Source organism: Dermochelys coriacea, chromosome 8, assembly GCF_009764565.3.
Source record: "Dermochelys coriacea isolate rDerCor1 chromosome 8, rDerCor1.pri.v4, whole genome shotgun sequence".
Lineage (NCBI taxonomy): Eukaryota > Metazoa > Chordata > Testudines > Dermochelyidae > Dermochelys > Dermochelys coriacea.
The window spans coordinates 53,415,734-53,441,033 of NC_050075.1; the positions used below are offsets into that span (position 1 = coordinate 53,415,734).

General features: G+C 43.1%; 1 protein-coding gene and 1 long non-coding RNA gene across 5 annotated transcripts; one reads left to right on the forward strand and one right to left on the reverse strand.

The window, feature by feature from the left end:
* Positions 1–299: 299 nt before the first annotated feature.
* STX6 (syntaxin 6) lies at positions 300–25,042 on the reverse strand. 4 transcript variants are annotated; one of them, XR_006273934.1, is made up of 9 exons: positions 24,825–24,984; positions 20,305–20,474; positions 19,512–19,606; positions 16,173–16,235; positions 14,021–14,143; positions 11,300–11,406; positions 10,452–10,546; positions 9,591–9,892; positions 300–7,844 (listed from the first exon to the last, which is right to left on the reverse strand). XR_006273934.1 is itself a non-coding variant. In XM_038412811.2 (8 exons), the coding sequence occupies exons 1-8, from the start codon at positions 24,857–24,859 to the stop codon at positions 7,768–7,770; spliced, it is 765 nt and encodes a 254-aa protein (XP_038268739.1). In that variant the 5' UTR covers positions 24,860–25,042; the 3' UTR covers positions 300–7,767. The 4 variants fall into 4 exon arrangements, 2 of the variants coding, with proteins under 2 accessions (XP_038268739.1, XP_038268740.1); XR_006273933.1 differs by lacking the exon at positions 24,825–24,984 and adding an exon at positions 23,920–24,056; XM_038412811.2 differs by lacking the exon at positions 9,591–9,892 and having other exon boundaries at positions 24,825–25,042.
* Positions 7,839–9,927, forward strand: LOC122455613. The gene is made up of 2 exons (XR_006273935.1): positions 7,839–8,505; positions 8,550–9,927. It is a non-coding gene; the product is annotated as an uncharacterized LOC122455613 (long non-coding RNA).
* Positions 25,043–25,300: the final 258 nt, after the last annotated feature.

A 25,300-nucleotide genomic window follows, 5' to 3' on the forward strand; every position in this document is an offset into this window, starting at 1 on the left:
GGCTGGTGTTCATCTACTTCAACGTCTGTGCTCAGCGACTTCTCCATCTACTGTGAATCACAGGGGTGGTGTTAGCTTCTTAAACTTATCATTGCAGGCTGTGTCAATTACAGTCAGGGATTTCAATACCCCTTACCCAGAAAGGGCACAGATGAAAGCAACTCCTGTGCTCTACACGGGGCAAGGTAATATACCAACAATGCTGTGTGTGCTTGCCAATCATTTCCCCTTTGGGGTTGGCCTACACTGCCAAACCATTCACCCAAACCGATGGGGGGAAAAAATAGATGAGACAGATGTTCAGTGAATCTCCACTTTAATACTGTAGAAAGATGAAGATTCTTTGCATAACCGTAACATGATTCCAACAGCAGAAGTAAACAGTTGTTGATATTTCAGAGTAACATCATTTCCTTAGATGGCTACTGCAGCTCATCATTTAAAATGTTTCTCACAGGCTTTACACTATTGCCCAGAGTCCTTACTCTCCCACAGCTACTACGAAGCTGTGACTTATCATGTTTTGTTTCGTGGGAACAGTTGCCATGGTTTAATCACATTGTACTCCACAGGACTGAACTGCTGTCAATCCCCACCGAATGTTTCAGGGAAAACGGGCGGCAGGATCACCCCACTCAGGCACAGATCAGCTGCTCTCCTGCGCTGTAGCAACATGGTATGTGGATCATGAGTGCTAAATTACGTCTATACACAGGGGATAAAGAATCACCAGAAGAGATGACTAAGTTTTCCAGGCCTAGCTTTGCCTCCCACTCCCCTGCAGTCCCCTTGAGTCTTGACCCTTATGTTCCTTAGTGGCAACTGGCTTCTAGAACGTAAGAGGAAACTGCTTTTTCCCTGATTGTATCTATTTAAATAACTTTTCCACATAATTAACCACCAAATTCACTCCCCATTAAAGATCAGTTCATAACTTCACCCTAAAACAGATTCCAGTTTTTGCGTAGCCAAACCCTTGTATCTCCCCTTCCGTTACCTAACCGTCCCTTTGCTCCATATCTCATGGATGGCTACTGGGAACTTGAGTCAGGATTTTCTGGTGCAGAAACCCATTGCTAGCAACAGTCAACACACCTGAGTTCACAACACAATCACTTCAACACCAGGCAAATATTCCATAGCTGTGTTTTCCACTCATGCCTGTGTTGCTCCCAGATCAGAGTAGCAGTTCTACTGTCTTCTAAAACACTTAATGGAATTGCAGCTGAGGGTTGGTAATAGATTACTGCAACGTTCGCTGCCACGCTGAGGACAGTAAGAGGGAAAGAGTAAAGGAAAGTTACTTCTGCATTGTGGTAAGTCAGTGCTTTTTACAAAATCCCCCCAGATGCACTGTCCTTATGAGCATCACCATGGAGAGCAGCCAGTGCATCCAAATGGAACAAGCAGCAGCTTCATGTGGCAGCATTAGCACAGGACAGCACTGTTAGAGCTCCCTGCTGCATTTAAATACTGGAACAATGGAACAGTGGTTTGGATGAATGACTGTTAGAAAAAACAAGCAATGGCTGGGCAGCTGACTGTTCGTTGTCATGTGTACTGCACCGGCTGTATGTGAGCCTGGGAGGGGGCATGAAGCAGTAAGAAGGGATTCCCAACTCTTAGTCCACCTAGCATGTTAGAGGGGTGGACTTGCACTGTAGGAGATGAGTTTCAGAATGGCAGCTGTGTTAGTCTGTATCAGCAAAAATAACAAGGAGTCTTTGTGGCACCTTAGAAACTAACAAATTTGATTTGGGCATAAGCTTTCGTAGGCTAAAACCCACTTCATTGGATGCATGGAGTGGAAAATACAGTAGGCAGGTACAAATACACAGTACATAAAAAGATGGGAGTTGCCTTATCAAGTGGGGGGTGTGTGTCAGTGCTAATGAGCTACTTCAATTAAGGTGGAAGTGGGCTATTCTCAACAGTTGACAAAAAAGGGGTGAATACCAAGGGAGGAAAAGTTTACAAGAAGGTAGATATAAAGCTCTGAGTTTTTCCATAGTGCTGTGGAATAATCCAAACATTTGGTCCTGCAGCATCATGATTGGTATACCTAGCCCCCCTGAAATGTACTTGCCAGGCCTGCCTACTATACACCATAGGGTTTTTACTGTACCATGATTCCACGGTAATCATGGGGATGAAGGATAGGTTAGGTTTTGCCTCTTATTGGAGGGGAAAAGAGAAAGCTGATAGTAATTTCAACCTCCTCTACATGACAGGTGGCTTGTCTGTCAATATTTTGAAGTCACTCAAATACTTTGGCTCAGACTCTTTTGGGGATAGCACTAGGCCCTTGACTGCTGTAGTCAAGCCTCCATCAGTCTATTTCTACTTAACACACACAAGAATGTAGGAGCTGAATCAATGTTTTACTATACGCTTTAATGTGGCACAAGGCCTAGCAGAGTTGTGGTAGAAGCCTTTGAGTTACAACAGTCTTCAATCCAAATTGACACTTTTAGCAAAACTATTTCTAGGGCTGAAATAATCCATCACCCCCATGTGCCTAGACTAGGGTTTCTTCACCAACGGAGTAGTATTTGTGCTCTTATATTGCTCCTTTGGAGTGAATCAGAAAGACAGCTACAAAGTGCCCCCAACCCCAAACCATTTTTTGCCTTTACATCAGAAAAATCAAGCCTTGCCTTCCCGCTTTTTGCTGTAAACTGTTAGCGAGACATGCTTGAAACCTGAACTGTAGTGAGGGACAGTTTAAGCCATCTCACTACCACTTTTTAACCCGAAGGGTGAAGTTAAAGTTTCAGCTTTGTGCAAAGATCTTTCTATAGTAAACATGGAAGATCTGCTAATCCTGAAATAAAGATGAGCAGAGTTCCTTTGAAGTTATGGGGCTGTACGCTGCAACAGGCCCCGCCACCATGCTGTTATCCTCTGCATAAAATAAGCTGCAACCCCGCCACAGTAAACTAGTGCATTAAGGCAGCAGTTCTCAAAGCATGTCTGCAAACAGAGCTTTTTAATGAAAGTTAACATTTAAATAATAGCATAAACATCTAATGCTGCTGGACAGTCAGTGGAGTGTGGTTCTCTTAGCACTTGTGAGACTGCTCTCTCAATAATGAATGACAAGGCAGAAGCCACCTTGGAACAAGCTTACATGGAACAGAAGTATGGTTATGGAGGAAGGAAAATAGGGAAAGGGAAACTCATCCACCATCTCATTACCAACCAACTGCACCACTGCTCACCGAGCTTCTACACAATTCCCATTTGTACAGTGCAAGTACTGTGCTATACACCTCCCAAGTCCACTTAGTCTGGGATGCATATAGCAGAGTACAAATCTGCATTTAACTCATTGCACTCATGGGCTACTAGGTCTCAGATGATCAAATAGTTCCTTTAAAAACCTGTATGGAGGGAGGGACAGGAGCAGCTAGTAGGGTCATGGGAAGTACAATCTATCCATCCCCTACCTATAAGAGAATGCAGTAAGTGGCTCCCCTTATAAACAGCATTACTAAAATAAAATTTTTGGCAGCCTGCCACTAACCTGAAGAAAGGAAAATAGCAGAACAACAGATTTCAGTTACAGCCGTGATTGACTACATCTCCCTTGACAGTGGTTTACAAGCTTACAATATGGTGATACTTAGCAAGGACTACCATGGGCGTGGTTTCTCAAATCGTCACCAGCTAACACCAAAGAGCCACTACGATTCAACCAAGCATAAGAACTCCCTGCTCAGATTGCAGAATGGAAATCCAGGTGTGAAGAGTTTAAGACTCAGAGCACAGTAGCCACCTCTCTTACAATGTGGAGCACAACACAATAAAATGTCTGTCCCGAATATAAAATTGGAGATGAACTTTTCTCAAAAGAGGAACTAGACAGTCAATTACAACACAACCAACCGTTTTAACAGCTCTCCGAAATGGAGGAAGAACAGCAGCTTTTACAGTATGAAAATAAGCCACAGCTAGCCATTTTAGATTCCACAATGCTCAACCATAAGGGATGGTCAAAAAGCTTCCTCAGAGGCCACCTAGCTCCACTACAGCATTAAGACATCAGCTCTACAGACAGCTACCCGCAACCTCTTCATTACTGCTCTGTGTGGCCCCTATAAATGTTCCAACTGCCCAGGCTTGACACACCAAGATGAAATCACCACACTGGTAATTTGGTCCAGATTCTGTACAGGGATCTTTCTCAGAGTTCAAAAAGTGCTGCATTTTGATTGATGCTGCGTACAGTGCACCAGTCTGGAATATGTTTGCAGACGCAGTCTCTAGCTTCTCCAAGTTTTAGAGACAGTCTGAACTTTCAAATGTCATGTTACAGCAGACTTGCTCTCTCTCTCTCTCTATTTATTTACACTTCTAACAAAGGATTATCAAAAAACCCATCATTTAACTATTTCCAGTAGCTGGATTCATTTGGTGATGCCACAGTCCATTATTTGACAATTAAATGAAAAGGCAAAAGGAGCAAGCAGATTTACAAGAATAGGAATAAAGACACTGCATTTGCTAACTAGCAGCACCATCTAAACAGACATAATTAAGCACAGCAGTTTAATAGGCTTTGGTAACATGTTATAGTCTAAAATTCCTTAAGTGTAGGAGCAGTTTTGTACAACTCCATTTAATTAAAAATTCTTGGAGAACACACAGAGCATATTGTAATGTAAGTGGGGAACAGAGTGTACAACTACCAATGAAAAGATCTCTCTTCCCAAATTCTACAACGAACAACTAACACTGAGCCCTACACTGAAATTACAGTAACAGGAAGTTAAATAGAAGTGGAAAGTCTTCCTTCCCCTACTGAAAATATCTCCTCTGTTTTTTCTATCTAGGCTCAAGTTTTCTGATGTGTCTAAAGTTAGTCATTTCACAGGATGCTGTTCCAAATATAAAACAAACAGGTTAGTATATTCTCCAGTGACAAGACACAGTAGCAATGGGTGCACATACCCAAATCCCCTTTGTAACAGCAACACTGAAGTTCCAAGTATGGAAAGATGCTGGGTCAGGTCCACACAGATTCCTATTAAACCTAATGGGAGTTACATAGTTAGCTTCCTGGATCTCCAACTGAAAAGTTACTAAATGCAAGTGCGATTATAATGGATAAAGTTTACTTAGCTTCCAATATGCACAGCAAGCGTATAACATAGCCTAAAGGAAGCAAAGCATGTATTTAACATACCAATGATAAATTTAACTTATTTCTGACAAACTAAATCAAGGAATGTTTCAGGGCTTGTCTAGTTTCCAAGTGGGTTAAGCTAAACAGCAACAAGGCGTTCTTGTTCCAGAATAAGGGTTGACCCATGGAGTTACTCAGAAACAGCTATTGTGCTTTAAATTTGCAATCTACCTTAATCTGTATTAACTTTCTAGTATAGACAAATCCCCAGTTAAAGGTAATCTGCAAGGGTGTTTTTTTTTTTTTTAAATATAGAAGGCCTGTATGGCAAATGCTCCCCAAAATAGAGATAAGGGCACATTAAGCAAACGCATGTCCCATTTAAGGGTGAAAGCCTGTCATCCAAAAGTTAGGGGCAGTTATTCCTAATCCTGCAGGAGTTAGAAGACATAGTACACGCTTACTTTCCATGTTACAACTTAAGTATTCTGTGTACAAATTCAATTTTCTTGACATAGATGGGTTATTGTAATTTAGTCTGAGAGCCAGACTATTGCCATGCAGAAGCAAGTTTAGTTAGGATTAAAGTCTATTTCTGTGTTTAACAAAGAAATATCTCATTAAAACTGAAATCTCACTTTCAAGGGTATCCTGAGGAAGAAACCCACTGAATGGGCTTATATTTGAGCAGCATGCAGTTTTAGCTATCAAGATTAGTTGGGTATGGGCACTAATTAACTACCAATTTTTGGCCTTGACAAGGGCAATTCTTTTTGAAAGAAAAGCCTGGTTGCATTAAACTTTTCTAAATTAATCGGAGTCAGAAGGGCAGGAGCAGCAATTTAAAAAATCCCCCTCCTCCTCTTTCCAATTTTTCTTTGATTAGTTTTGCAGTATAAAGTAGTTATTTGGATTTATTTGTCCCCACACCTATGTTGCCAGGTTAAGCCCTTCTAGACCAAGTTTTGGGACTGAGAGCTTTTAGCAACACTTTTAAATAAGTGACTCATTAAGCCTAATTTCCAATTCACTGTGACAAAACTAGGTTAAATAACAATCTTGTGAAACAAAACTGGAGTTCCAGGCAATTCAAAGGCAGCGTAAGGGTTGGGGAAATAATAATGACCTGGAGTCTCTCCCTTAACTTTGCATTTTCTGGCTTTTTGTTTGTCCCATCAGGTGCTTAACATTTCTAAAAAATACTGGCTCAGGAAATATTAAGACCCCCCCTATTTTTAGGTGTGTTAGTAAGCATTTAGGGTACACGCTCTGGGCCATATTCTACCCTGTGAATGTATAAATTAATTAGTCAGTGGCTTTGACATATCCAAGGAGAGAATATGGCCCATATCATTGATATTAAATATCTTTGAAGTTTATTTATCAAAATATTGTGTTTTAAAAGTTGACAAATCACTGGCCAAACAGTAACAGCAGTTACACAGAGGCAGTCATTCAGTTACACAACAGCAAAAAGCACATCACTCAGCGGGCTTGAGGCTTGTATAATCAAGATTTAAAGAGTTTTAGAAGAAATTTACCCTCACCCTAAAGTCTGTCAGTCAGCTTTTGGCTTGCAGTAAAACAAGTTAAAGCGCCACAGTTAACGGCAGCTGCCTCAGGCAGGGCAGCTCAGTCTTTTCATAGCTCACAAATACACAGTATGTAAGATTCTGCTGAGATGTCCTGGAAGTCTGCTTTGCTCATGATTCTTTCTAACATGTTCCAGCTACTTACTTAACTGTTTAGAGTCAAATCAATACGCTGTTAGGAGACCAGTCTAGCACAGCGCCAGTAGCCTGTCTGCAACAGTCCCCACTTGTTAGGTACGGACTCAAGTCCGCATTAGATTTCATGTCGGCGGTTATGAGCCATATCTCCCTTTTTATTAATCCCATAGGGTCCAAGACTTTGCTTCTCCTAACACTTAGTATTTTCAAAAGCAGAATGTGTCTGCACCCTTAAGAGCAATCTTTATCTCCGCACATCTGTCTTCTATAGCTCTGCACTAGAGTGAAGATAGCCAGAGTAGAAAGTTATGCATTTACTGACATCAACACTACTCCTCTGCGGCTGCCTTTCCTTCCTAGTGACCAACTTTTATTAGCTTGGAAGTGCTGCACTGTTGGCTGGTGATCAGCTTCCAGCAGTCAATGAAATACTGTCCCAAGGAACCATTATTCTACGTCTAAATCTGACAAGAGGGGCATTTAACAAGGGAAAGGGGAATATGTGGCAGCTTAGGATGTTTCCAGACTTTATATGGTTCAAACCTGTAATGGATGGAAATATTAACAGTGGTAAACTCCTTCTGAATTGCCTTTTCACTTCTAGGCCACTCCACATGGGACGGTGAGAGAGAAGAGGGCCGGTTGTCCACACAGCAGTATGTCCCAGGTACAGAAGCATTGGGGATCACATCCATCCTCCATTTTCCCCTCAGGCAAGTTGATGAGGCTTAGAATTGGACGAAGTAGTTTCAAGAGTCATGCCATAGGTGTTAGTCCACAGAAGAGAACAGTAAGGTCCAGATGTAAGTTTTCATGACAGGAATCTCAGAGTGGAGGGAAACAGTAACTAAGTTTCATTTCCCCATTTTTTTTTGAGGCGGGGGAACGAGTCCAAGGGAGGTTAGTCCATCACAGCACAAAAAACAGGATAAGCACCACCAGTAAGATAACAAAGAGAATGATGATTGCACACCACTGCCGTCGATCTGGAAGAAAAAGGAAACGTTAGTTTTCCACTTCCATGCGGAGGGGAAGAGGAAGAAAGCTTCCTCCATTGCACTATTGAGGACCTAATTTAAGCCAGAAAGAAAGGAAAATCTGATGGAAGCCTTTTAAACTAGATCTACATAAGGAACAATTCACCCAGACTCGTTAGGAGAATCCCAAGAGCCAGATTTCGCCTCAGCAGTATTACAACTGGAAAGGAAGATGCACCAGCCATATGTTACTCAGCACAGCTCCCACCCTTTGATCGCTTTGCACCATATACACACATTATGCCTTGCATTGCTTCTTGAAGATTTTGCACAAGAACTCCCCTCACCACCACCTAAGGGCTTTTTGGACGCTGGAAATTTCAGCAAGAGAATGGCCACCAGTAGGAAGGTGAGACTAACCTTTAAAGTAACACTCCATAGAAAAGAAGTTCTCCTTTAAAAGGTGTCAAGACTACCTTGGTTTCTCTATTTTCACCTACCCCCTGGCCTTAAAAACCATCCAGTCCTAACTTCCTTCTTTGTTGAGGGCTACAGCAAGATCCTGAGGGGATCTGGATGGTGACCACACAGTTTGACACTAGAGCTGCAGCTTAATGGAGGGAGAAGGGTGGAGTTTTAGAAGCAGAATTTGTCAAAGCCCTGGAAAGAAGTTTGGAGGTTCTCTAGCCGTTGTCAGTGCAGGTCCTGGAAAAGGTCTGTGTTATGCAATGCACTTTTAAAGGATGAAGGAAAGATGGTCACCTCCCTGCTGGTGCTCCCCAGAGGCTATATTTGCATTGGCCAAGCTAGGCCCATACTTCACCACTAGTGCAGTTCCACAAGTGGTAGCAATGGTGGAAGCTGTAGACAGAGCTGTTTGTATCACTCATCTAACCATGCTCACGCCATAACTTCCATTATTGCTTCAGTTACCAAAGCTGCACTAACGGAGACCCACAGGCCCCAACTTTGCCAGCGCTGGATCCTTCATTTATGATGCAGGTACTAATAGAAACTCTGTCACAAGCCAGCTGTCTGTACTGCTAAATATTCACCAGCAGGACTAACCCAAATGCTGCATTAATCCAACAGTTTGACTTCAGATGCAGTTTGTATATGGCAGAAAGCACTTCCCACCATGTGATTCTGTGATGCTTACTGCCTGTGGACAGTGACCCACAGAACATCAATTCTGCAAGGTTACCAGGTGGTGATTTTCAATGGATCCCCAACGTAGCAGTCAGATAACTGGGCAACTGACACTAACAGTACCTTTCTTCTGACTCATGGAATATACCTACTGCTTCCAGAGATCCATGAAGCAACCATGAAAGAGAAGATAATACATTTAGGTAGACTATTACAAAGCGCACACACGGTGTTTATAAATGAAAACAACTCTGGGGAGTGACACTTCCTGGAAGTCAGAAGGCAGCCTACACAATCAATCATACTTCCTGTTTTTATTACCCTTGGCATCCTGTCAGCTCTGGGACCCCCTCTCAGGGTTCAAGTAGTGCTTCCCCCCCTCCCGGAGGTTACACCTGCCCAGACACCATCTTTCCTCCTACTGCTGGCAAGGAGCTTTTCATCTGACACTGTTACAGTGTAAAACTAAGAGTTAAACTAAGTTTGTTCTTGGAGTCTTTATTCTAAACATTGAGGCACAGGGAAATAGCTGGAGCATGAATTCCAAAATCTGATTAATTTAGAGCATTTCTCATTCATTGCCTGGTGCATTTTAGAGAAACTAACTTGAAGTCTTTCAGTTCTCAGGTGAGAATCTCACCAGCTGGATGCATGAGCTCACCATTGGCTTCAGGCATTCAAGATACAGATGAGTGCTGAGTGATTTTATGAGTGTTGAGGTGACATTAGTAGATTTGAGGTGTGTTTTGGCAACCAATCCAATAGAATACAAGAAACCTTCAATCTCTCCCTCCTCTCACACGCACAAGAATTAAGCTATTTGCTTTGGCACCTTTGAGATTTACTGTGCACAGCCTTTGGGTGGTGGCAGACACTAGCATTCTTGTGGCTGGGTGTGGTTTCCAAGCCTGGAGTGAAGATAACTGGGTTTTGTTTCATTCACCAAAAAAACCTCCACACTAGGAGTACATTGTGGGCAGCTATTGCTTGGATTTTACAGCAAGGAAAAGCCACCTGCTCACGTGGGGTTTAACTGAAGTTCTCTAGCTTGCTTCATGCTTAAGCATCCTCCAAGCTTGTAGGAACCTACAGTAAAACTGGAAGTGGAATGATGCAAAAGCTATTACAATTGCAGTCCCAAGGTACATTCTCTCACCACGCAGGTTGCATAAATAGAAAAAAAAAAATCTGCAGGTGAAAAAAGGCTGATGAACAGGCTAAAAAAAGGACAGTTCCAGCTATAAATTGCCAGGCTCTACACTCAAGTAGCATAAGACTATCTTTCCCTGTTTATTTATACACCGAACTGCTTCCTGTCTTGCCATACTCTCAAAAACCATACTATTTAAGAAAAACTACTAGACACTAGTCCCAGCTCCAGGAGACAACACAGCACATTCCAGACCTCAGACTAATGTAGCCTTCATTCCCTGGTTTAGAAGTCAGATCCCATTTTCCGGCACCTACCACTGGTCATGTGGGACACTTTCGCAAGCTTCTTCATAACATTATCAAGCCGTGACTGAGTGTTGTCTAACTCATGAGAGAAGTCATCCAACATCCTGGGGACAAAGAAGAGGGGAGCTGTGTCAGATAAACAACCTAAGCAACTTATCTAGTGTACTGATTAGTTAGTGATGTATCTCAAGGACTTCACTACATGCACACATAAGACTGTCACACCTACAAAAAATAACCCAATCCCCAGGCAAAGTACAAAACACATTTTAGGATCTTATTTGATAGTGTCAAAGGAAAAATTTGCTCAACCAACAGTTTTACTCTGGTGGTAAATGAGAACTCATTTGGACTAATTTTCTAAGTGCTTTCCCTGATGTGTGAAGTCAGTGTATAAGCTGGCTCTGGTGATCTCTGCAAGGTGAGCAGTAGCTGATAAACATTTGATCCAAAATTAGCAAAACATGTTTAGGCTTAAAACCATTTAAGGTCCAAAATGTCACATTGTTAAAAGCTTTGTTGCTTATGTGTAGTGCTTAATGTAAATTATGTATCATGAGGGAACGTGATTTGGAATGACTGTTAAGTAGCCTTCCATTTTGGTTTTAAATGCTGTAGGAAAGTTACTAAAACCTGTCTGGAGCTGTTTCATCACTGTCAAGAATTTGGGATCTCCTCTGTGTCATTAACTTGGCTGGCAAGATCATTCCAAAGCTACAGTCAGCCAATGATATACAGCTCTTGTCCTTTCTCATCACAGGAACACCAATAGTTACATTTTAGTGTTCTCACCAGCCCTTCCCCATGTCTTATTCCTGAGAACTCCTACAGCTTGGGGTTTGTTTCTCAGCACTCACACTGCTTGTTCCTCCAGCTCCCCACCAATGCGCTGGGACATGTTCTTCAGCACCCCAATGCTGCCAGAGACCAGCTCCAATTGCTCATCCTGCTGCTCCACGATCAACTGGTGCCAGAGAGAAGGGAAACAAGCAATTAAAATCCAACATACAGTTGCAACTGGTTCAGAGCCCAATGCTCTGACACATGCCTGCTGCCTTGCCAATTTGGACAAACAGAGTTTAGAAATAGGCTTGAACTTCTAGTGACTAGTCCTGTAATTCAGAGGAATACTTAGTGTTGGTCAACCCTGAAGAATTACTGTCAAAGCAGCATGATGGGGTTCTGCATTTGTCCCAGTAATTCCTTATCAAGTGTTCACTTGACAAGTAAAACGGAATTGTTCCCTATCAGCCTTGCAAATTCAATGCGGGCTTAGAATCAAGATGGGTTCTTGCCATCTTGCATATCACCAATAGAACAGTTCTGTAAGCTACTTCAGGCTTGATATGATTTGTGTAATCCCATTACCTTTCATGGGTGGAAGAGACTGGAACTTAGTAGCAATTCGGATGATGAATATGATGGAACAGAATCCAGATCACATTGCAGCGTCAGCACAGCTAAGAGTTCGCATAAGTACAAAACTAGCCACCAAAATGATCGGATATGACTGATGGGATGACAAGGTATTTACCAAAGGTGTGTTTTACAGTACTGGGCAACATTAGTTAGTTCCAATTTAAGGCATTTTCTATTTTAAAAACTTACATATTCAAGTTGTGGTTACTTAAGGCAGATTTAGGGCTTTACAAATAAGTAAAATTGTTGTGATTAATAATGAATTATGCTACTGAACACTGGAATGTCTATACATTTTGATTTGGTATTTTCTCAAGGAAGCTATGTAATACTGAAAACAAATGACAAGCTGAAAACATTAGACGATATGAAAATGACAAGAATGCAGAGTGGCAGGCTTGAAGCACTGAGCAATCAGAAGCATGGAGCTGCAGACTACCAGTCCAGGTCCATTAAGTCATGCAGCATTCTGTAGCAGCAGACCAACTTTGATGTTGTGGATATTCCTGTTTTGAATGGATGTCTTCCCAGTATGAAAAAATTTGCTCTATGGTTGCTGAACTTCCTGGACACTTAAGCCAGCATTTACCAGCACCCTGTCCTAAACTAATTTTTCCTAGGGAATTGCCAGCTCTGCTTTGAATCCACTAAAGAAACAGTTGTTGAGTGAGACTATACCATTTGCCTTGGCTGCACAAACACACTTTAAGGATCTAGCTATCAGCTGCCCTTTACAAGGTCAGTATTAGTTGGGATTATTCAATCACTTAAAGAGCTGAAAAGTTTGTTTGTTAGGAGACACTTTTTGTAGAGAATGTTACCAATATCTCATTTTATTTATTCTAAGAACCTATGCTTGGGTGGACAACCACATATAAACCACTGTCCAGACAATTCTCCAAATAAGCTTGCAGCAGTCAAAGTAAGCTACTTTACAATGGTTCCTAGCAGTACTAATGATTGTGCTTTTGACAATACATTTGATTTAATAGAAAATCAAAGTAGTAGACATTAGCCCATAGAGCTAGCTTATTTTATTTTACTTAGCTGTAACTATTACATCACCTTAGAGATGTTGTACGGTGTTACATCCATCTTGATTAGCCTATCTTAAGCAGGCAGAGCCTATACTACTACTAGTGGTTTGTATCCCACACTGGCTCCTCAGCTAATTCAAGGTTCTGGTCCTAATCTTTAAATACACTAAATTACAGTGCTCAGATAAGGTGATGAACAGAGTACAAATACTGAAGGGGGTGGGGCCTCACTAACTCAAGGAACATTTCAGTTCAGTGGAACCTGCTCTTAGGGGAGAAGCTGAAATTGTCCATGCCTGTGTGTGAATTCTCAGCATCTATAGTCCGTCTCAGTGGAGGATCTCTGATCTCAAGTCTTCTTCCTACAGGTGATCAGAATGAGCCTAAGCCAAGCTGTCTTTAGGGGAAAATGGAAAATCCATCTTCTCTTCCCCCCACAAAAAGTCTTACTGCAATAGAAGCTATAAGCAGACATCAAAAGGCAAGAGAGGCTAAGATCAGAGTTCATTACAGATCAATTTAATACAAGTCAGCATTATTATTTGGTGCACAGATTTTTTACAGTGAAGGGTCCAGTTATGGATGGAATAAATGCATCTGTTTCTTCTTTGAGAGATGAAGAAAAGTCAATGCAGCAATATCAAGGGGAGTATTTATTGCATCAGCCCTAAATGAAACTTTATTCAAGATGTGTGTAAAAGCAGAGTCATTTTTTGAACTGGAATGGAGGACTCTGGCAGAATCAGGTATTCTCCCCATCCCCTTATGGTTCTATACTTCACAAAGGATTTCATCAGCATGTGGCAGCTTCCAGATGGGCTAAACCTTTTAGTTGTCTTCTACACAGACCTATACATCCAAGCCCTAAACTTTAAGGTTTGTCTCTCAAAACTTACACACCAAAACCACCTTAAGCACAACAGTCAATATTTAGCTGCCTACAACAGGTACATAGGCAAACAACATTGAAAACAAATGGGCCCTCATTGTATTGAGCACAGAAGATGGCTCAATGTATGCTGGATGTTTGAAGACTTTTGGCTATTACTGCCAGTACCACCATCTCCTTACACGCCTGTTAGCAAGGGATCCACATGCACTATTATGCAGGAAATACTATACCTGCTGCTGAGTCTGCTGCTCCTCAATGAAGTGTGAATTGGCTAACTGCAGCTCTTGATCCAAACCGCCATATTTATCTGATCCAGAGCTCCAACTCTGACCTCCACTTTCTCCCAGCAGTGCCTGTATACATACACACAGGAGAATTTAATCAGTAAGGCACTCCAATATATGGACATGTCACCTCACCCCTAAAACCAAGTTCCAAGTGGAAGCAGGAAAGAAGATTAAGTAATACCCCATGTTACCCAACTCAGAGTATATACAGCATGTCACTTTCCTTCCATCTATATTCCAGCTGTAGTTGCTGGCCCTTTAACAGGAGAATGGATGGAATGTTTGGGTCAGACAGTTCTGTGACTGCTGCAATTGGGCAGCTGAAGAGAAGGAACAAATATGAAGAACAGTGAAGTGAGAACAGCTGGACCCACTTGGTGAGGAGAGAAAAGAGGACCAGGCCCTGGAAGAAGGTTAACAGGTGGCAGATAAAGTGTGAGCATGGAACAGAAGGTTAGGTAGGGGAAAAAACAGAAGACAAGCAGTAAGCCAACAAGGAATAAACACTGTCCCCAAAAAGGTTGAGTACATTGCTGGTTCTTTCCAGTGACTAAGAAATTAGTTTTGGCTAGGACTTCCTGGTTCAGGGGTGGCAATCCTAGTGTTATTTAACATAAGGTGCCACAAGTACTGCTTTTCTTTTAACATGGTATGAAAGTTAAGTGAACTTGCAACCTTATACCTATATGCCAGATTGTCAAAGAACTTTTTCTAATAAGGCAACATTCAGAACTCACTCACAGCACGACACTAATGTCTCAGCAATGACTTGCTACCGGTCACTGCTGTTATAGCTTCCTTTTGACTGAAAAGGGGTTGGGGGAAGAAAGGAACTCCAAAAATAAACTGCAGAATCCAGTAGCTTCCTTCAGGTGTTATCAATGCTAGGATTGGGTCATGCTGTTCTATCTCCGCTGCATTATTACTCCTGGCAACATCCAGATACAGGGAACATAGGGAAATGAAGCAAGGAGAAGTCTAAATAAAGCTTTAAGGAAGGACATAAGTGAGTCATGACTATACTTTAAATGTTGACCAAGAAGTTGCATTAACCATGTAATAATCAAGGATCAGGCCTGCCTTCTCCTTGCCAGCCTGTCTGGAAATTTGATTAATTTGACACTGATGAATCTACTGAAAAGTCAGAAATGTATCTACTGTATTAAGTGATTGATGCATGCAGACACTTCAGTAGAGGCAGCTCTGGAGGTCACCCCGCAATTACTTGTAACTCTCTCCTGCTACTGTAAGTCATGTCTACTTACATTACAAGCAAAGACGATGTGATGCAGCAGGGAGAGGGGAGTGTTGACCTGGGAATGTGGCAGGGGAGTTTCACTGGGGATGGGATACCTGAGAGCCTGTAACATGAGCCAGGAGGGGGAGGTAAAAGCTGATAACCACATCTTTTACACCAACCCTTTCCTGACTCTTACTATGAGGCTTTGCTATGTTTACATAGTCAAACAGATATTGCTAAACATAGGATTAGAAGCCACGAATGCTAGAATTACAGTCCTAGATCAGAGACTCACGATGGGGCATGGAGGGGTGATAGAGGAATAAAAAAAAAGTCAACCTCTCCAGCCTCCGATTCCTCCTCTGAGAAATGGGGATATTCTCCTCCCTCCTAGGAGCAATGCAAGACTGGATGGAGTATAAGCAGTTTGAGGCAAAAACCACTGAGTAGTAACTTACTACCTTGTGCAAAAGGTTTGGAAAGTAACCAGAGCAAACTGTGCCTGCAAGAATAAGTGTTCTCACTGGTTACTAGCCACAAAAAGATCATAGGACAGCAAAATGCATGCTTTTCCACTTTAAGAAAGAATCGGGTTTTTTTGTTTTTTGTAAACAAAAGCTTCTGATGGAAACAGGATAACAAGATGCATGCTGGCAGTAAGGTGTTTAAACAGGCGTTTATTTTGTTTAATACCAATGTACTCTTAAGGTACATGAGCCCCTTCACAAGTTGGTGTACTTTCATCTAACATGTAGCTTAAGTCAGCAGCTACTATACTTGAACTACAAGGAGTTATCAACCATCTTGAAGGATTCTTGTGTCCACTTCAGCCAACAGTCTGCTATTGGTTCTCACCTTCCTGTTTTTTCTTTCAGCCAGTGCCTGCACAGATGAGTTTGACATCTGATCCTTCATTTCCTGTTTATTCAAGAAAAAGGTATATGATCAAATTTTAAATGATAGCCATTATTTTAGCAAATTAGCATAATTAAACATACATAGCAAGTTTCATGGAGGACCAAAAAGTCCTTTACTTACAAGCATGTGCTTTTAAAAATCCAGGAAGACTAATATTGTAATTAACAGTTGCCCTAATGCTAAGGAAAATGTTAATGAATCCTAGAAACCCTTCTGGCAGAATATTTTGAAAATGTTAGTGATTTACTACTGGTTTTGCTCCTCCCCATTCTCCACTGCTGTAACAATGCTTGATTTGTGTAGCTGATTGAAAAAAATATTCTCTCTTAAGTGGTGTGCATGAAGGACTGTGTTCTAGCTGTTTGAAGTTAGGTCTCCGGCATTTTCCCCCCCGCCCCTGACCCCCATGAAGGACTTGCCACTTTGGACAAGCCACTTTCTACATTTGAATTTCTCCTCTATAAAATGGGTATCATTCTTTCTTAAGTCGCTATGCAAGTGCATGGAAGTCTTCTTTAACCAATGAGCACTTTGAGCTCCTTAGATGAAAGCCACTTTGATAGCAGATTACTTTGAAGTCTCAGAAGTTACATTCAGAACAGTCTAACTGAAAGTGAGAGCCTGTACTACCATGAATATATAAAAGTGAAGTAGTGGCCAAATATGATAACTAAATATGATAATCTCAAGGCTGGCACAAATGTCTGATATCACCAGAATACCCAGTGCATTCTTGCTCCAGACAGTGACTGATAAAAGCCACACAAGATATCCCAAATATACTGGGATCTCCCCAAAGAATTACTTTTCACCAGGGAGCATTCTAGTAAATCTATTAGAAATGCTAACTAAAGCTTTAGAGTCAACTATGTAAATAAAATGCCTAAGAATTAAAAATAAAAAGCATTGCTCAAAAATAAGACCATGCTAGTGATTTATGTTTAGAGATGTTCTTGAGCTGCATTATTTTCACATTAGTCAGACTTCAGCCTGGACAAGAGGGTACAGTGTGAATTTACCTGATTTACTCAAGATTAAAAAAAAAAAAAAAAAAGACTATATAAAGGCAGCCACATAAGCATGGATCCATTACCTTTGTCAGGTTCAGGATTAGTTCCCTAGAAAACAGGCTTCTATTTCAGGAAGAACTGTAGCTAGATAACAATACTGCTAATAGGATAAGAACTCAGTTCCCAGTAAGATCAGTTTGGTGGCATGCTATGAATATCAACTAAGACTCTTGGCAGAACCAGCAGAAATTAAAATTTGCATTAAAATATTAACTAATGGGGGAAAAATCCAGTTGAGAGAATTTAACAAGCATTTACTTATCAGATGTTAATACTCTCTCAAACACTGAAGTTTCCCCTCTCCTTCAATTATCTTGTGGTTCTTAAAATCACTCCCAACCACATATGAATCTATTCTACTCATTCAGGCCCAAGTCAACCCAGCTAACCTTTTCTCCATACTTATAGTAGTCACTGCTGCTCCCGTTATAGTTAAGACTAAATTTCCATTCTAACTTTTTCAGTTACAGTAACTCCTCACTTAATGTCGTCCCAGTTAACATTGTTACATTGCTTACCAGTTAGAGAACACGCTCGTTTAAAGTTGCGCAATGCTCCCTTATAACGTCGTTGTTTGGCAGCTGCCTGCTTTGTCCACTTCTTGCAGAAAGAACAGCCCATTGGAGCTAGCTGGTGGGGGCTTGGAATCAGAGTGGACCCGCAGCCCCCCCATCAGCTCCCCTAAGTTCCCTGTGCAGCAGCCGCCCAGCAGGCTATCAATTACCAGGCAGTTCAGCTGTCCCTCCCAGCACTGCCATGTGCTGCTCCTGCCCTCTGCCTTGGAGCTGCTCCCCAGAGCCTCCTGCATGCTGTGCAAGAGGTGTGTGCACTAATGTCAGGGTGTCCCCCTGGCTGCTGCTCCTGTACCCCATCTCCACAGAGCCGGATGGGACACACGACAGGACTCAGGGAGCTTGCTGGCAGCAGCTGCTGTCTCAACTTGCTGATCTACTTAAACAGGCAGTGTACTTAGAGTGGGGTCAGCATATGTCTCCTCTCTCTCACACACAGAGTGTGTCTCTCTGTCTGCCATGCTGTCTCCCCTCCCTCCACTCGTGCTGCCTTGTACAGTGTGAGGCTACATTAACAATGTGTTAACCCTTGAGGGATCAGCTGAGTGCTAGTTCATCATTTAGCAGTAAGGCATTCCCTGGGAAATATCCCACCCTCTGAGTTCACCACCTCAACCAAGTTTCACAATCATCATTGCTGTGTACAGTATTTACTTATTTGTTTAAAACTTATACTGTGTGTGTGTGTGTATATATATATATATATATATATATATATATATATATATATATATATATATATATATATATATATATATATATACACACACACACACACACACACACACACACAAAAATATAGTCTTTTGTCTGGCAAAAAATATTTCCCTGGAACCCAACCCCCACTATTTACATTAAGTCTTATGGGGAAATTGGATTCACTTAACATTGTTTCACTTAAAGTAGCATTTTTCAGGAATATAACTACAACATTAAGCGAGGAGTTACTGTATTTAAAGCTTTCTGAAAGTGATTTTAGGTCAAAATTTTCCAGATGTGCATCTGCCCAAAAGTGAGCTTTTTAAAATTCAAGCAAGAACTAAGCCATTGGTGAAAGCCTCCCCGCCCCACACACAATAAACTAAACACTAGTAACCTTTCACAGCTGTAATACCAGCTGAGGGTAGGAAATTGATGTCTGGCATGTAAATAGCATGACTTGCCTTTGAACAGTTCAGTGAAAGTTGATTTTGATTTGAAGCTTTGAAAGTTTGCACTTCAAATATGCACAGCACAATTAAAACACCATTCGAAGCTAGACTCATTTCCTCTCCGCCTCTTACTGTAGTAGAGGCAGTTATGTTGATTCTTCATTTCTAGATGCTTCTATAGGCTCCAGATTGTTCATTGCAAAGAGGAACCTGGACACTTGTAGAAGCAGCTGGAAGTGAGGAGAGCCAGTAGTACAGTCCAACCAGCTCTTTGCAGACTGCAAGCAAGTGCTTCACAGACCACAGCTTCGGAATCCTTATCAGAGGGATTATACTCAAAATGAGGGTGGTGAGAAATCAGGTAACAGTTTGATATTAGACTGACACTGGAAACTAATCTCCAGTACTTTGAAGTGGCCATGGGCTTTTACACACTATCACTGAAAATCCCCTCCACAAACAATAAACAGCCAAACTCCTTACCCTGACCACCTGCCGTGTGCTTGTGATGAAGGCTTTTCTTACACCCAGCTCTGTGGCATCAAGGTTGAATTTCCGAGGATTTGCTTCAACAATGCGTAAATAAGTCAAGGAAATAATTTAACTGGTATTCAGCATTTATGAAGATCTAGATATCCTGGCTGCCTGGAAAGGGCTCCCCAACTGCTACAATTCATAAGTGTAACTGGACCTTTCCAAAACTTTGATTAGTAAAGTACTAGATAGACCATTCCTATCACAACCACTTAAAAGAAAAAAGTGTGGTCAGAATGCATTCTACAGGACACATATCAGCATATAGAGTCTCCCTCTCCCGCTTGAATATTTGGGTTCTCTGATCCATACCGTGTAGCACTTTCAGAAGTTTGAACTTAAAATTAAGGAGAATGACGATTTTGGGAGGATGCTAATCTAATTAAGCTTGATGGCATGAAATAAATGTATCCAACAGAAGGGGCTTTAGCAAACAGAACATTTCATTTTAAAACTGCATCTTACTGGGGAAGAAAACATAAGGAATGCTTTTGCCTGAAAGTACTTTAAGTTATTATTCGAAATTTGAGTAAAGTTGGGATACAACTGACTTGGTTGTCTAAACTAAACTGTACATAGTGAAGTCTAATGCAAATAGTAACTCCAGTCTCAAATATGCATCACACTCCATATAAATTTCTCATTGAACTACTCAAGAGCCATAATGATCTCTTGGCTAGCTATTATGTAGGTCCATATCTGATTTATCCAAAGGACTCCAGCAGCCTTATAGAAAGGATATTAATAGTTTCATCCAAGTCTTCCAGGTCCCACTCAATGCTCCGCAGGTTATTCCTGAGCTCATTGGTGGTCCAGTCAACTTCTTCTCTTGTGGCTGTGGAGGGATCTTGCAGGAGCTCCGTCCATCTCTGAAACAGCCCCTGAGCAGTGTTCACCGCTTTTTGTACCTCCCTGCAATTGAGAAGAGGCGAAGGTAAAGGATGATTAGCATGTATTCTCTGGTCAAGACTAAAAGCTTGTCCAAATGGGGAAATTGACTAATCTATTAGTTATGCCAGTCTTTTCTCCAAACCCTGAGCAGGGAGCTGTTGTTACTAATTTTCACTGTAAACCTGCCTGCATCAATAATCCCCAGAACTCTTCCTCCAAACCTCCCTTCTTTTGAAAATGAAAGATTCTTCACATACAGTGGATGTGAAACAGTCAACATCTTGTCTCCTCCCACAGTGGTAGAAAAGACCACATTATGAAATTCTGTCACAGCAATCCCAGTTATTGAAGGGACCCAAGCCTTCAGCCAATTGCTGCCATACAACAGAATCTTCACACATTACTCTAGTAGTTACACTGGCAATACTCTTCTCTGAATGGAGGAACCAGCCTACACTTTGCATTTCTATTGCATCTTTCATTCCAGGACGGAGAAGTGCCTAGATAACACTGTAGTATCAAGTGCATATGTATGCTCTCCCCTACTACAATAATTTCACCTCACAACAAAGGCAATAAGAATTGCAGCAATTGTCCCCCTAGAGTTTTTACATGAATTGTATTCAGTGTGGCCCTGGTGATTTTAATATTACCATTCAGATATGCTAGTTTACTAAACTGAACTGCCTTTGCTGTTGCCACAAGCTTTGTGGAAAAGTGCATTCAACTTATATCATGGAAATGCACGCTTTGCTGATGGCACTGTGACTATCACTTAACAAGTAGCAAATATCTACCAGCAAATACTGCTAGCCTTATTCCCGTGGAATATCCATTAAAATTAATGGGAAGTCAGGACATGACAGGCACGACCAGTCATAAGAGCAGGGGTGGGCAAACTATGGCCTGTGGGCCATGTCCTGCTTGTCAGACCTTTTAATCTGGCCCTCAAGCTCCTGCTGGGGAGTGGGGTCAGGGGCTTGCCCCTTTCCACGTGTGCAGTGGCTCTGTGTGGCTCCCGGAAGCAGCAACATGTTCCCCCTCTGGCTCCTATATATAGAGACAGCCAGGGGTATCCGCACACTGCCCCCACCCCAAGCACCAGCTCTGCAGCTCCCATTGGCCAGGAACCGCAAAGCCATCAGTGTCATGCCTCCGCTGCTTGAGGTAAGCGCTGCCCAGAGCCTGGACCCTGACCTCCTCCCACGCCCCATCCCCCAGCCTGAAGCCCCCTCCCACACTCTGAACCCCTCTGCTCCAACCCCAGCCTGCAACCCAACCCCTCATCCCTGGCCCCACCCCAGAGCCCACACCCCTAGCCAAAGCCCTCACTCCCACCCCCAGTTTCGTGAGCATTCATGGCCTGCCATACAATTGCCATATGCACATGTGGCTCTCAGGCCAAATAGTTTGCCCACCCCTGCGTAAGAGGCACATCCCTTCTTCTCCTCCCCTTATTTGTTACCTATCAAATGGCCTAGCATATTTTGGGGCACTAAATAGAATAGCTTTGACTAAGGATACAGTACAACTTGTTTGCTTCCCTCAGTTACAAGTAAACTTTGTTAATGGAAGTTTGGGTTTCCTTATTTTGTACCCAAACATATTTGGAAAGTACCAACAAGTGGAAATTTCAAGTAAGGTTGGATGCTCATAGGTAAGAGTTACACAAAGGAAAAATCTACTTAAAGATGATGAGCTGAGTTATCCTCAGAGTTAAATTTGAAGAGCATGAAAGCAGAATTAGTGTCATCTGAGGGGACAGCATGTGAAAAGCTACATCTCCTCCTTCCACACAGCAGGAGAAAGTCTCCACACTCCTAGACAGACTCCGTAAAGTTTGCCTGGACATAGCCCAGTTCCCAACCCAGAGCTTTTTGTTTTCTCTCCCATAACACCATTTCATCCTTGAAGCAAATTTCACTTTCACGTTCCACATTGGTGAACTCTTGCCCTCTCCCCACCTCTTACCATATTCACAACTGCTTTTTCCTCTGCTTCCCTGTGTATCTCTCAACCATTCCTGAACTCTGTTCAGCTTATTAGGACTTTAAGATAAAGATAAAATCTAAGATAAAATTTTCCAGTGCAAGTTTTCAGCTTATTTAACCTCCTCAAGCCCAAACTCTTTGCAACCACATACAAGTCATGCCACATCAATGGCTCTTACACAATATTGCCCTAGGCCAGCAGCTCCCCCTAAATATTGATCTCTCTTTCCAATTTTTTGGACATTATCCCCAATTTGTGATCTTTGGCCCTCAGCATTCATGAAGCCAGTGAGTCACTGCCCTTCTCAATTAGCATCATATTAATTATATCCCTCTAACATCTTCTGAACTCAAAGAACCTGTTCCTTTCATCTGCCTACTTGTCTCCTTAGGATAGAACAGTGGCTCTCAACTTTTCCAGACTACTGTACCCCTTTCGGGAGTCTGATTTGACTTGTGTACCTCAGGCTTCACCTCACTTGAAAACTATTTGCTTACAAAAATCAGACCTAAAAATACAAGTGTCACAGTACAGTATTACTGAAAGTCTTACTTTCTCATGATCATAATTATAAAAAAATCAATTGGAATATAAATATACTTACATTCCAGTGGATAGTATATACAAAGGTATCAACAAGTCATATGAAATTTTAGTTTGTACTGATTTTATTAGTGCTTTTTATGTTACCTGTTGTAAAACCAGGCAAATATCTAAATGAATTGATGTACCCCTGGAAGACCTCTGCGCACCTCCAGAGGTATGCATACCCCTGGTTGAGAACCACTGGGATAGAGGATTTTTCCCCCCAACCCATCTGTCTCCACCCAGATCAAGCAAAATATTCTCTCTATGCAAGGCCAGTCATAAGTACAATAAACGCATGCAAACCCTTCAATGCCACGCTCGTGAGAATACTATAGACCCACAAGGAACTGGCAACTCATAAGCCAGTCCCCTCTCTCTCAGCAGTAGGCTGGGTTCCAAAACATGTAAAGCTGTTTCCCCCCTCAAAATGCCTGCCTAGATTCACAGGACTGTAGAGTTTTGCTGCTCTAACTAGAGCTAGGCCAACTCAAGTGGTCACATCCAAATAATGATCACCTGAGTTAACTCTACAATAAAGAAATACTCCACCACCACCCCTATCTCATTCTCTAGCCACCATTGTTTGTGTATGTAGGAGATTTTTTTTACCACCCTAAGTTTAACTGATTGCCTATTAACTCAAGATAGGCAACAGGTTTATAAAGGCTAGTCTGTACAGTCCCCACACATTTTCTCTATGTTAAACATTTCTGGTATACGCTATTGCTCAGCCTAGACGGAAAGACATCACAAACACTTTTCTCCTGGAAAAAAATATTTGGGAAATGTAGACTAGCTTACACAAACATTAGCTACTCCTATTTTAATTGGCAATTTTACTCAAGTACATACAACCCCTGGTGGACTATGGCATAGTCCATTGTACCTCAGTGGCAGCAGGTCACCCATCCCACATACACCCTTGGGGCAGAGCCTGGGGCAGGTGGAGCCAGAAGCACTTGCAAGGAGTTCCTTTCTCCTTGGATAGAAAGACTGAGTAGTGGGAGATTCCATGGGAGTGGGGGGAAAAGGGAATTCCTCTGCCCCAGAGATTCTCACATGTCCCCCACCCCTTCCGATTCATCTCCACTGATCTTTCCCATCTTCTCTACTAACCTGCCACTAGTCCCCCGCCCTCCACTCCCTGCCAGTCACCCCCTCATTAACCCTACCTCTGCCAGTTACCCCACCTCCCCCATTGACCCTGCCCCCACCTCCACTCACCCCCATTAACCCTGCCCCCCACTCCACTCCCTTCCAGTCACCCCCTCATTAACCCTACCTCTGCCAGTTACCCCAACTCCCCCACTGACCCTGCCCCCACCTCCACTCCCCCCAACATTAACTCTGCCCCTGCCCCCCATTAACCCTGCCCCCACCTCCACTCACCCCCCATTAACCCTGCCCCCCACTCTACTCCCTGCCAGTCACCCCCTCATTAACCCTACCTCTGCCAGTTACCCCACCTCCCCCATTGACCCTGCCCCCACCTCCACTCACCCCCATTAACCCTGCCCCCCACTCCACTCCCTTCCAGTCACCCCCTCATTAACCCTACCTCTGCCAGTTACCCCAACTCCCCCACTGACCCTGCCCCCACCTCCACTCCCCCCCAACATTAACTCTGCCCCTGCCCCCCATTAACCCTGCCCCCACCTCCACTCACCCCCCATTAACCCTGCCCCCCACTCTACTCCCTGCCAGTCACCCCCTCATTAACCCTACCTCTGCCACTTACCCCACCTCCCCCATTGACCCTGCCCCCACCTCCACTGCCCCTCCCCCGCTCACCCTTTCACTACAAAGAAGGGGTCCTCCATGGACATGGCCAGCTGTACCAGCGCCGCCCGCGGCGGGGGAGGCGCGTCACAGTCCCGGCGGCGGCGCAAGCTCCGGCCTCCCTCTCCCGCCCCACCCCGCGCCCCGTGTGGAAAGATTAGAAGACCGAGGCGAGCCCGGAGAGCCCCAATCCCCTCCCCCCTCGGGGGGGGCCCCGCCCACTCCGCCGTCACGTGACGGAGGGTTGCGCCCCAGTGGCCTCGTCGCCGTTTCCGCGAGGAGGGGCTTCCGCTGTCACGGGACAGGCGAGAGCGTTCCTTAGTGGGCAATGGGCGCGAGGGGCACTGCTCTGGCACGTGACACAGGAGAGCGCATTGCCCCCTCCCCCCGAGAGTGGGACGTCCCCCCGCCCTGTTGCACGGGGGGGCTGCTGCCTCGTGCCCTCAGCCTGAGGGGAGGCGTGAGTGTCTTTTGCAGCCCCGTCCCCA

Coding starts and splice junctions, on each gene's coding strand:
- STX6 (XM_038412812.2), bottom strand. CDS start 24,047: ATGGAATCTCCCACTACTCAGTCTTTCTATCCAAGGAGAAAGGAACTC. Junction 19,607..20,304: donor AGACTTGGATGAAACTATTA/ATATCCTTTCTA, acceptor TGACTTATTTAC/GCATTGTTGAAGCAAATCCT. Junction 7,845..10,451: donor AGTGTCCCACATGACCAGTG/GTAGGTGCCGGA, acceptor TTTTTCTTCCAG/ATCGACGGCAGTGGTGTGCA.